We start from the raw sequence: 13,426 nt of genomic DNA on the forward strand, positions 1-13,426 counted from the left end.
AGGCAGTGAAGAAAGCCAATGGAATGTTGGCCTTCGTAACAAGAGGAGTTGAGTATAGGAGCAAAGAGGTCCTTCTACAGTTGTACCGGGCCCTGGTGAGACCGCACCTGGAGTACTGTGTGCAGTTTTGGTCTCCAAATTTGAGGAAGGATGTTCTTGCTATGGAGGGCGTGCAGCGTAGGTTCACTAGGTTAATTCCCGGAATGGCGGGACTGTCGTATGTTGAAAGGCTGGAGCGATTGGGCTTGTATACACTGGAATTTAGAAGGATGAGGGGGGATCTTATTGAAACATATAAGATAATTAGGGGATTGGACACATTAGAGGCAGATAACATGTTCCCAATGTTGGGGGAGTCCAGAACAAGGGGCCACAGTTTGAGAATAAGGGGTAGGCCATTTAGAACGGAGATGAGGAAGAACTTTTTCAGTCAGAGGGTGGTGAAGGTGTGGAATTCTCTGCCTCAGAAGGCAGTGGAGGCCAGTTCGTTGGATGCTTTCAAGAGAGAGCTGGATAGAGCTCTTAAGGATAGCGGAGTGAGGGGGTATGGGGAGAAGGCAGGAACGGGGTACTGATTGAGAGTGATCAGCCATGATCGCATTGAATGGCGGTGCTGGCTCGAAGGGCTGAATGGCCTCCTCCTGCACCTATTGTCTATTGTCTATTGTCTATTGACCACCCGGAGATGAGTGAACTCCCACAGAGGAGTGACCACCATGATGGCGAAAAAAGCAATTGTGTTTTTGTTGTGTTTAATAAATGTATTTTAGCCCTAGAAAGATAAAGGAAAAGCCCAAGCAAACAAAAGTAGAACAAAGATTTTATATAAGACAAGGAGGATGTTGTGATATTGTAGGGACTACTTTGTTGTATCCCAAGGACTACTTTGTTTGCCTGTGTAGTAATGTGTATATAAGATAATGATGTGATTAGGTGGCCACTCTGGTTCCAGGTGGCCACGGAATAAACAGCTTGGAGTTGAGCTCCAGCAATGTAACCTTTTACACACGTGTACTTGTGGTCCGTCCAGAGTCACTAAAGGTACAACAGGTACCGGACCACGAAGTACAACAGCACTTGGCTCAAACAGTTCAATTTATTTGCACAGAAGTTGCACTTTCAGTTTGGTTAATTTTTAGGAGCCCATACCAGAATAAGTCAACTATTTGACCTTCATTCCCTTTAAGTGCGTACTCACCTGTTGTGCATAATATGTGGCAACTGTTTTCATATCCCTTCTATGAGCTTCTGCAGCTTTACTGAAGCAATCTTGCTGCTTGCAACGATGCAGTGCTGCTTCAACCCGATAATCTTCATAATCAGGGTATTCTACATCCTGGAAAACGCGCTCACTTCGAAATTCTTTTATGTCTTTGGTCATAATTGCCTAAAGCAAACAAAAGCACAAGATTTTATTGGACCCGAGGTAAATTTGACAGAACCCAATGCTAACCCAATGTATTGCTATACATTCTTAGCGAGATGTACAGATCATGATAATAAAACTTAGCAATGATCACTAATAGAACCAATCCTGGTCCCAAACCAAGAACTTGTCAATTTTGATATTGACCTATAACCCGGGATATACATTTGGGTTTATTAATCAAGACCGACTGGTAAGAGGTGTTATTTCAATACAGGGCTCAAACAGACCTGCAGCTTTCAATGGACTTTGTTGTGGGAATAAAAATGTCTTCACTCAGATGGTGAGGAACCAGTGGAATTCTTTGCTACCGAAGGTTATGGAGGACAAACTGCTAAATGAATTTCAGGAGGTAGATTTATTTCTAGCTGCAAAAGGCAAGAAGGAATATGGGAGAGATTTGGAACATGGTACTGACATTGAGGATATGCCATGATCATATTAAATGAAGAATTAAAGGACCTACTGCTTCCCCTAGTTTTCTGCTTTTAATGCCTTCAGTTTGCTCCAGCACTGGGTTGGAATGGTAACCCACTGTCTACTGGGCTCAAGGCCACAATTAAGCTTTAGTTCGATGTGCTCCCTCACAGCTCACCAGTGCAAGGGCCACCTTAAACATTGAATATGCCATAAATATCTCTACCCAGCAATAAAACTGAAGAGCACTGATTATTTGTATTTATTTAAAAAGTTCCAGTCCTGCCTGATCAAAGTTGAGCTTAGAAAAATAGAGATGTAAACATCATCATAAACTCAACTCAGTATTTGAAATAAAGCATTTGACATAAACACTAATTTTGTGTCAGAATTGATTAGTTCTGTGCAAGATCATCTGTAACATTAACTCCGTTTTTTTGTCTCTGCATAGATGCTGCCTAATCTGCAGGGTGTTTTAAAACTTTTTTTAAATTTTAGATTTCCAGCAGCTGCTGTGTTCTGCATCTCAAGGTTCCAACATTTTATTTTTCTACTGACTACTTTCATTTCCTTCAGTTTACACTCTTCCACAAAGATCAGCAGTGATTAATTAAGTATTCACTGCCTCTCTTGGATGGTATTTTGTGTCACCCGGGAACATTTTAATCTCCACCATACTGTATCACAGACATTTTCTCTGCCCTCCCTTCTTCTACCCCACACTGTGACTTAAAACATCCAAAACACAAACTGTTTCTCGATCCACAGATGCTGCTTGATCTGATCAAGTATTCCACTATTTTATTCGTGAAGATTTACAGCATCTGAAGGTATTTTGTTTTTTGTAATGATTCCAAGCCCTTTTATTTCTCTGAAGGCACCAAACAAATAAATTACAGGGATTACATACACTGGGCACTTCAAATTCTAAACAATTTTAATCCACAATATACCTTATCTTTATGCTGGCTCACAGTCAATTCAGTTGGATGAGTACCATCATGAACTGTTATGCCTTTTGTTGTCTCTAGATCACAGTCGAATACTGACTTCAAAAACTGTTCTGTCTGTTCAAAGGAATAGCTAAAGTAAAACAAAATTAATTGAAGCAAATCATGAAAGAATCATGAGCAATAATCAATTCATGAAAATGCATTTATCCTGCACCTTTAATACTGACATGCATCCCAATAATCATCACAGAGGCAAAACGGACAATTAAAACTGGCTGCATGATCATCAAGACATGTGAACAGGACATGGTGTTGGTCAGTAAGAGGTCAATTTTGTATAATGATAGAAAATTCAAATAATTGACCATGGAGGCAAAAACACCAAACAAAGACAATGGAAATGAATAACGTTAAAGATAGAATTACACAGACGTTTTGCAGGATAAAGACAAGGACAAACTCAGCTCACAATCAAAATACAATGGAGAGTATTCTGAATATTGTGTTGGGGGAAATATCCCTTCTCCAGGATGGAATATTGAACAAGTTTCCCAGAATACAGAGGCAGTGACGAATTGAAATAGAACAGGGCATGATCAGTCCACAAATGATTCCATTCTTGCAAGTGATGCTGCCATTGGTGACCTGTTTAATGGAAATGGTGTCAATAAGAACCACATGTGCATAAGTTGAGGCTATGCAGGGTATTAAGGGAGAGAAGCAATGGCGGTAGCAGAGAATGAACAAATGTGTGAAGTGATTCAACAACACCAGAAGTACCACAACAAACAGAGAGCCAACTGCAAGAATGTCAGGACTGAAGAATACAGTAGATAGTAACTTGGAGATGATTTTCTTCCTCCTCAGTGACAAAAGGAGAGGAAATGATTTTCAGGTTGTAGCTACTCAACAACTCCAGAATCATGTATATGTATGATCAGAATCAGAGGCAAGCTGGAAATGGTGAGAAGATTAGGAAGGGGTGTGATGGCTGGAGAAGGCTTTATTCAATAGGCAATAATCAATAGACAATAGGTGCAGGATTAGGCCATTTGGCCCTTCGAGCCAGCACCACCATTCAATGTGATCATGGCTGATCATTCTCAATCGGTACCCCATTCCTGCCTTCTCCCCATACCCCCTGACTCCGCTATCCTTAAGAGCTCTATCTAGCTCTCTCTTGAAAGCTCTCTCTTCAAGGGAAACAGAGCATTGCAATGGGGGAGGCGAGGGTTGGTTCTCAAAATCACACTGTTCAAACTATGATCATTATTATTGTTTCATATATGATAAAATTCAGATGAAGTATTTTTCTGTTGAAAAGTATAGAAAAGTAAGCTACAATTTATACAGTAAAAAAAAGTAACAGATTACTGGAAAAAAGAGGCAATTAAAGAGCTTTGCGCTCTATTTCAGTTATTGTCTAAAATGACCCTTATGAGTACTTTTAAGCTGAATTATATAATATATGCAAAAAATCATGCTTCATAAGGATTTTTGTTTAAATGAGAACTGTGAATTCTAATTGTTCTATTTAGAGTGCTCCATAAGATATGTGAGTAAATTCTTATAATAGATTTGACATTTGCAACAATTAGGCATCAAACATTAGGCTTCAAAGTTCTAGGTTATTTATGCTTTTGGCAAAGAAAGCAGCTGAAATAACAGAAGGTCGAAACAAGAATGAAGAACAAATCACTGAAGATTTGAATGGTTACGAGTCAAGATTGAGCATATCCTGAATATATGATTTAAGACTGTGGGAACACATTATATCAAAAATAACAATTACAGTAGCATTAAATTTCAATTGAAGCTCACTTGTTGTCTTTATACATATCCATAATGAAGTGCTTATCAATGCCTGGGAACATCTCCAGGAGGCGTTTCTCCTTTAGTTTAGTTGCACAATCCTTTGTTGACAAGACTGAATTCATAAAGCACTACATAAGATAAAGAAAATCAGATGTGAAAGTTAATTATTAAATAATTTAAGATTCATTTGATAAATGATGCAAGTACTGCAACTTTAGTGAAGCATGTTAATTCCATTATATTGAATATGTTGTCAGTACAATTTGCGATCAATAGCAATTCTTCTTACACCACAATATGAGTCTCAATTCCATTCTCTTCCCTCTTAAAAATGTAGACAAGAAAGGTTACTGAGAATAAAGTCTCTTTGAACCTTTGACTATATTGACCAGAGTAGCTCAAATGACCTCACATGAAATAATCTACAGTAATATTTAAATAACTCAAAATATGTTTAAATATATTCTCTCAGCAACAGAAAATAAACCACCACTATCATTTGAGAGGTCCATCAACGGCATGGAATTCTAACCCACAACTGTAATATTCATTATGATAAAGTGGCAGTTACCATTTCCATCACTTGCAGCTGACTTAACACATCTCTACAGTTTTCTAAGCAAGCATATACATGTGATACCCTTATTACTGAAGGCTGAAAAAGCTGTTCTGACAATATCATATCATATCATATCATATATATACAGCCGGAAACAGGCCTTTTCGGCCCTCCAAGTCCATGCCGCCCAGTGATCCCCGTACATTAACACTATCCTACACCCACTAGGGACAATTTTTACATTTACCCAGCCAATTAACCTACATACCTGTACGTCTTTGGAGTGTGGGAGGAAACCGAAGATCTCGGAGAAAACCCACGCAGGTCACGGGGAGAACGTACAAACTCCTTACAGTGCAGCACCCGTAGTCAGGATCGAACCTGAGTCTCCGGCGCTGCATTCGCTGTAAAGCAGCAACTCTACCGCTGCGCTACCGTGCCGCCCTACTCAATCTAAAAGTGTAGATAATGACAATCCTGGGTATTGTTTTGTTTCATATTCCCAAACAAATATAATGAATGAAAATTACAAATATCTACCACCTCTTCTATTTGACATCTGCAGTTTCAGATTTGGATAGTGAGGGCAATAAATCTGGAGCCGTATGCATACCTGATGTTGTTTTATCTGAAAATCCATTTCCTCAGTCATGATATCTCGTAATGACACACTAGGAACCCGAGCACTCCAATGATCCATGAATGGAAAGCATTCCGTCCCATCAGTCGCAGTAGCCGAGGAAAGGGATAAAGGGACAACCTTCCTTCCAGTCTTTCTCTTTGGCTGTTTGTTATCATATGTTTGAATCGTAGAAGGAACAGGAGTCTCTTCTTCCAGTTCAGCCTCAGGATCAGGATCCCATGTTAAATTTTCAGATAAACTGCCACCTAAAAAAGAAACATTATAAGTTTTTAGCAGCTACTTTATCTATGACCCCAAATGACAGCACAATCCAATGAAATTCAAATGTATATATTACATGATTGAAAGTGAATGCAGTCCATAGCAAACGTTTATTAAGTTTGGGTAACACAACAAATTCACGCCCATGATAAACCAAAACAAGTTCCTGACCTTTATATGTTATTTTAAGAACAGCAAATTTGAGTTCAAGCTCTCATATCACGAAGGAATATAAACCAGTTTCACTTCTATCCATTGTTGGATTTATATTTCCTTTAAATCACTTTCACAGCAAAGGCACAGCAATAGTTTCTCCTCAAATCACTGGTGGAGGAATACTCGAGAATAAAATATAATATCTTAATAAAAAAATTATTAGCTGCAGTCTTACTTAGGGTTAAATATTCTGGAAACAGCAGCAAATCTCACCCTCAACTTTTTGATGCAAGAATTATAATTCAAGAAACAACTAAAGATAGTTGGGCCACAGTTCGTTTCTTGTCAAGTGCCTTCAGTGATATTGCAGAGTTGGTCTCAAACACATCGTCATTGCAGAAATTTCTCTTCGACTCCCACTGCACACGGTTTTCGACAGGACTACTTGATACTGACACATAAAAATACCATTCTCATCTTTCATTCACAATCAAAACCTGTATCCATACATGTAATCAAATAATTTATAAGTACCTGGAGTAACTAGTTTAGGACTGAGATGAGGAAAAACTTTTTCAGCTCGAGAGTTGTGAATCTGTGGAATTCTCTGCCACAGAAGGCAGTGGAGGGCAATTCACTGGATGCTTTCAAGAGAGAGTTAGATTTAGCTCTTAGGGCTAACAGAATCAAGGGATATGGGGAAAAAGCAAGAATAGGGTACTGATTTTGGATGAGCAGCCATGATCATATTGAATGGCGGTACGGGCTCGAAGGGCCGAATAGCCTACTCCTGCAATTATTTTCTATGTTTCCTGTTTTCTAGTTGAACAAGTTTAATAATGTTCTGAAACTTCTATTTGCCAGATGATCCAGTGTTGAGAGCAGTGAGTTTGAGACATATGCTATACATGTCACAAATATATGCATAGTTCTGCACCATATGATTTAAGGTAACTGAGTGTTCAATGCTTTAATTGTGTTTTGGGTAATTAGATTATCCTTCATGTCTGCTAAGTGGAAAAGGCACTCTGTGCCACCGTACAGATTTCACACATAATGTCTGTAGTGTGTTTTTCTCTCCCTAATTTACATAATGGAAGAGTCAAGAGGATAGTTACTGTGTAAAACGTGTGCAGTCTTGAGCTAGTGTTAAGGGGTCCCAGGACATTCTTGTTTGACTGTAAACCTTGCAACTCCATATGTGGTGGATATGTATTCCTAATGGTGCAGGCATAAACCTTGACAACATAAGTCAGGAGTTGAAGACTCCCTTTCATGAAGGAATTAACAAATTACGTTTTGCACTAATTCTGCATTATATTTCTTCTGTTATCAGAAACATTATCAATTTGCTGAATTAAACATTACAAGTTGTAATGACAAGATTGAAAGCTTCTGCCTGCATTTCCATTACAACACTATAACCTCAAGGTAACTCTTTCTCCTTTTCTTCAATTTTATTTGTGTACACTTCCCTTTCATGATATCATAAGAAAGACAATCACTTCTACATAATTAGTGAAGTAATAAATAATATTTATTACCTTCCGACAGGAGTTGATAAGACAGAGATTCTTGTTTTTGTCGCTTCTAGTAAAGAGAATAAGTGGCATCCAAATAAGATACACCAATCAAACAATTTAACTACATACGAAGTAAATTCATAGTTGTTAAATTCAACAAACATAAAGCCACATATGGGACCGGAAGTTTCAGTGGAAAAAGTTACAAGATCACAGCTTGGCATTGCAGTTGTATAAACTGACAGAATAGACATGCTTTATTAAATATGGAAATCTGGAAGTTCTGGTCAGTGAAACCCAGCTCCACTAGAGGCTTCACTGCTACTGCCTTTAACAGAATTCACATACAAATCAAGTTAAAATGTGGAGTTAGTAGCTGACTATTAATGGGCAAAAACTGCTGAAAATTATAAACAGTTAAGAATAACTGAACTTCAACTTCACAACTCAACAACTTCCATTTATACAAAATCATTAACAAGGTAGAACTTCCCACCACTAAAGTACTGTGGATCAAGAAATACTGATGGAAAACTTCAATGGGAGACACTGCGCCAGATGACCAAATGCTTTAAAGAGGCCAGTAGTAGTGCCCTATTGGAAGGGAAAAGACAGTAGAGAAATAGTGGGACATTTCAACATTTAGGTCTTTGGCAGATGAAGAAACAGCCTTCAATGGCGGGGACTAAAACAGAAAATGCTGGAAATACTCAGCAATAGACAGTAGACAATAGGTGCAGGAGTAGGCCATTTGACCCTTCGAGCCAGCACCACCATCAAATGTGATCATGGCTGATCATTCTCAATCAATACCCCGTTCCTGCCTTCTCCCCCATACACCCATATCGGCAGGCAGACAGCGCCTGAGGATGGAGAAGCAAAGTTAACATTTCCATTCAATTACCTCTCATCAGAGCACGACCTGAAACATTGGCTCTTTAAGAAAGATTTAGACACGTACATGGACGATTAGAGGGATATGGGCCAAAGGCAGGCTGGTGGGACTAGTGTAGATGTAGCATGTTGGTCGGCGTGGGCAAGATGGGACAGAGGGCCTTTTTCCACACTGTATGATTCTATGACTAACTCCCCACAAATGCTGCTAGGCCCGCTGAGTGAACATTTTCTGGTTTTACTTGAGATTTTCAGTTTTTAGTTTTTCAATCTTTATGGAATAATTACATTTTGGGGATAAGGGAGAGGCCTTACAAAGATAAATAAAAGTACCTTGAGGTTCATTTGGCCAGACATGATTGAAGCATGATATAGATAGGCGAGGCCACAGAAGATTTGAAAAGATGAAAATCTTAAAATTGAATTGCTGCTTAACTGTAGCCAACATTAGCAAACAAAGAACATATCTTGCTGAACATTAGAATCTTTGCAACACAGCTCTGAATAACCTTGTATAAAATGAGTAGAATTGAGATGAGCCAGCATAAGGTCTGAAGCCCAGATAAGAATATAAACCGAATAAAAGTTCTACTAACCAATACGGTCTCCTTCCATTTCTGATGAATAATTTTTGCCAAATTCAGATCTATTTGTACAACACATTCTTCTGGAGTCAAAGAATCTAAGAAGCAATAATGGTCATAGTTGAAAAAAAGTCATAATTTAACAAGTGCACATTATTACAAATGGTGGATAAAATAAATGTAACTTTAAAACAGGAAAGTAACTGCATTATTTGTTTAAAAAAAAAAAAGCATTTTAAAGATTTTAATCTATCTTTAAATAACTTCCTTGAATTCAGGGAATCTTTCCATGAAGTGTGCCCATGAACCAATTATTTATTCAATGTTCAGTGACTACTAATGTGCAGGCTGAAACCTGATACCCAGACTTAAAATTTATCGAGACTATTTGTTTAAATGTCAATGACAAAATTATTTATATAAATGATTTAAGTAGTGTTCAAGGAGGAGCAAAATGGTAAAAATAAATGCTACAGAATTCAGTTACATCCTGAAGTGCAAAAAACCTTATCCATAAGCCAGGGAAAATAATACCATCTCAATGTGGGAGATCAACAGATAGACTTTTGGGCACAGATTGGAGGGATAAGGAGAGTTAAAATGGAAATCCATGACAGAACAACCAGAAATGAATTTACTGTAATGAGATTTATGGGCCAAATTATATTAACATAAACAGGAACAGGGCCTTTGGACTGCAATGTAAATACTGAACAGGATGCTACGTTAAACTAATCTCATCTGCCTGCACGTAATCCATATCCCTCCATGTGCCTATCTAAAAGCCTTCCCACCATCATCCCTGGCAGTGCATTTCAAGCACCCACTGCTCTGTGTAAAAATTTGCTTGTTTAGACTTTGCCCATCTTACGTTAAAGATATGCCCTCCAGTCTTTGCCATTTCCACCCCGGGAAAAAGGTTCTCACTGTTTACACTATCTGTTTCTTATAATTTTATACACTTTCATCAGGTCTCCCTCAACCTCTGACGTTCAGAGAAACATACCAAGTTTGTCCAACCTCTCCATGCACCCAACAGCCTCTAATTTATTCTTACATTACCAAAATATATTTATGGTATGAAGCATCTTGGAAATATCAGAATTCTCTTTACTTGGAAATTATATTTATATACAAAAAAATGGCCAGAAATACTATCATTTCAGAGCATTGACAAAATGGACTAGAAATGAGCTTTACATAACTCATAAAACAGAGCATAATGCTGCCCATCAATATTGCGTCTCACTAGAAAATATTGATATTATTAAAATTAATTTCAAGGAAATATTTTTAAGTATGGTTCTGAAATGTTAAAAACTGGTACTTTGTGCAATATATTGTCATTTTTAATTTGTTTTAAAATACGAACAAAATAAATCGATCACAGATTCAATGTAGAATAAACATCTGTATGGATCCTACCTGGATCAAGACCTACTGATCCGAACAGGTCATTGAGTTGAATTGCCAGTTCTGGTGGCAAACATAATTCTAAAGACTGAATCTGTATTGAATCAGAGTACAACCCTAAACCATCCCAATTCGGGCTTCCATCTTTGATAGTCATCATTTCATTTCCATTTTCCTCTTGCACAGAGTTATTTACAACATCAGAGCTGGGTTGATTTTCTGCCACACTATCTACGTAGGTATTCAGTTCCTTTGTCAACATTGAAGTTGTCTCATTTATATCTGCACATTCAGGCAAGTTGTTTGTTTCTTTTTTATTGTTTCCATTTGAAGTTTCAGATTCATCATCCTTCATGCACACAACTTCATTATTGACCAAATTCTTCTTGAACAATAATTCACTCTGTTCCTCTCCTTCATGATATTCCTTAGGAGAATTGGTAAACTGGTCATACTCAATGTTAAATGTCAGGCCAGCATTACTCAATACAAGACTTTTACTTTTCAACTCCTCAGGTACATTTATAGGTTCTCTAGTATTGTCAGGTAATGGGTTTATGGTTTCAATATCAAGACAAGATTCTACACATTCCACAGAGTCATTTTCTGTATTAGTCTCTGATGATTGATCAGATAGGTCCACAACCTTTGTATTACCAACGGGCAACTGATTTACTTCACACCCAGATCTGTCACGTGCCTCTTCACTCAAATCTATTTCCTCTGTTTGCGGTACTTGGTTCTTTTCTTCAACATTGCTGCTGGAAAGGTCATGGTCTGAACCTGACTGATCATTTGTTGGGCTTTCATTTGAAAGCTTCATACCAGAGTCGAGCAATAAATTGGTTGTCCATTCTACATCTCTGTTGCATTTCTCATATAAATCATTCAGATCTTCAAAGGGAATAGATTTAAAACAATCACTAAGTATCTGCAGGTTCTCTTCACTATTCATAAAGTCGTTTTCATCTACATACGTGCTTTTATCATGCATTACTCTGTAGGGCACTGATACATTAGGATTTATGGATTTAGCTGTTGCATCCAAGTTGATTGGTTTAATTCCATTTGAAATTCCTATCAATATTTTATACTCAGCAGAACTGGTGTTTTCTTTCTCAATTCTCCACAGGACAGCAAAATCATCAGGTGTTGTTTGAGATGAGTTGGCCTGTCTTGACCTCTCTGCATTTACAATCGAGTTTTCCACTTGATCTAAAGTTAATGGCGCAGGCTCTGGAAATTCTTCAGAGATTGGGCTGTTACTAGTGAATGTTAGTGCCAGTTTACATGCTTTTCCCACCTTTTTGTTCTGCCAAGATTTTTTATTTATATGGTTTTCAGACAAGGCCTCTGAAATTTGCTCTTCAGAAATTTCTGGATTTTTTGGATCCTCACCATTTTCATAACTGCTTTCCGAAGTAGAGTTTTCAGCAACTGAAGACAGTATATCATCATCAAAACCATCCTCGGAAACCTGACAACTGTTTGATTCATTTGAGGTTTTATCTACATTATCCTGCTCCATCAAACTAAGAGTAGCGTACTTTAATGAATCACTTGTAATGACAGACTCAAAATTACTAGATTGATTTACATTATGCATATTTGTGGCAGTTAGTTCTGATGCCTTCCTGAGTCGTCTTTTTCTCTGATCTTGAGGTTTTGGTGTTTCTACAACAGGCCAATCTCCAACAAAATTTAAAGATATGGTTTCACTATTGCTAGATTGTTCCAAAACCATTGATTCCATCTTAGTTGAAGTGCTTTTCCCTGAGGACTCCCCTTCATCTAGCAGTATTGGTGTTCCTTCTCTTTCATTATTTGCACTATCGACACTTTGCCATTTTCCCTTTCTGATTTCTTGACCAGATATACTACATGTAGCTGGTGAATTATCATGTGTTGAATCCCCAAAGCACCGGGGGTTGGTACTTTCTGTTGCTTCAGTCTCAGATACAATTGTTAATCTTCTTTTCTCATCTTCTGTTTCAGAAAAATTATAATTGCTCACATCTAATCCGGCAGTCTGGTCTGCTTTGCGTACCTTCTCTCCACTTAAACATTCTGAATATTTTGTACTATTATCAGTGTCATGTCCAGTCTCACATTTTCTACTTTGACTGGGAACATCTGCAGATGAACATAAACGTTGTACCAAGTTATCAGATGATACTATATTTGTTTTAATAGCTGACAGATCTTCTGCACAACTTAAATCTGGTATCAGGGTGCAAGGTGAATCTTGGCGGTCTGGAGATGTGGCTGGTCCTGTTGGTCCATTTATTGCTCTACATGAAGCAAATAAAAATAGTAATGAACCTATTCTCAAATAAAGATGGAACTGGATTGCTCGAAGCCCATTAAAAATTGTGATAAATAAAGCAATTATAATAATAAATTTAAAACGAAGATAGAAAGAAAATGCTGGAACTTATTTAATCATTGGTGCTTAATCAAAATTTTAGAAAATCTTATTGTCCTTATTGAACACTACCTGTTTTATCAGTGAGCAGAGCAGAACATTCTCCCTCCCCCCCCTTAAATATGGTACATTAACATTTAACTTGTTTTTAAAACATCTCTTGAATTTTCCATTTTGCAGAAAGGTGGGTAGAAAATACACTCAACTCCTATTTGCCATTCTACAACACCGAAAATATCTAAATTCATTTTTTGAATGAGCAAGTAAATACCATGTTGATTAACAGCAAGCACACAAAAGGGTAAATACTATCACCAGGATGCGAGAGTGAATGCGTGAGAAAGCAAATTCAGACGT

The 13,426-nt window shown here is 37.7% G+C and overlaps 1 protein-coding gene across 1 annotated transcript in view; it reads right to left on the bottom strand.

Annotated features, from left to right (window-relative positions):
• Positions 1-13,426, bottom strand: part of n4bp2 (NEDD4 binding protein 2) — a 66,574-nt gene that overhangs the window by 17,809 nt on the left and 35,339 nt on the right. Inside the window, exons 7-13 of the mRNA XM_078399634.1 lie at positions 10,657-12,935; positions 9,244-9,329; positions 7,775-7,820; positions 5,784-6,058; positions 4,618-4,739; positions 2,797-2,926; positions 1,199-1,387 (exon numbers count right to left, since the gene is read on the bottom strand). Coding sequence (XP_078255760.1) covers positions 1,199-1,387; positions 2,797-2,926; positions 4,618-4,739; positions 5,784-6,058; positions 7,775-7,820; positions 9,244-9,329; positions 10,657-12,935 — 3,127 coding nt within the window. The remainder of the gene's footprint in view (positions 1-1,198; positions 1,388-2,796; positions 2,927-4,617; positions 4,740-5,783; positions 6,059-7,774; positions 7,821-9,243; positions 9,330-10,656; positions 12,936-13,426) is intronic.

Source organism: Rhinoraja longicauda, chromosome 1 (genome assembly GCF_053455715.1).
Source record: "Rhinoraja longicauda isolate Sanriku21f chromosome 1, sRhiLon1.1, whole genome shotgun sequence".
NCBI classification, from domain to species: Eukaryota; Metazoa; Chordata; class Chondrichthyes; order Rajiformes; family Arhynchobatidae; genus Rhinoraja; species Rhinoraja longicauda.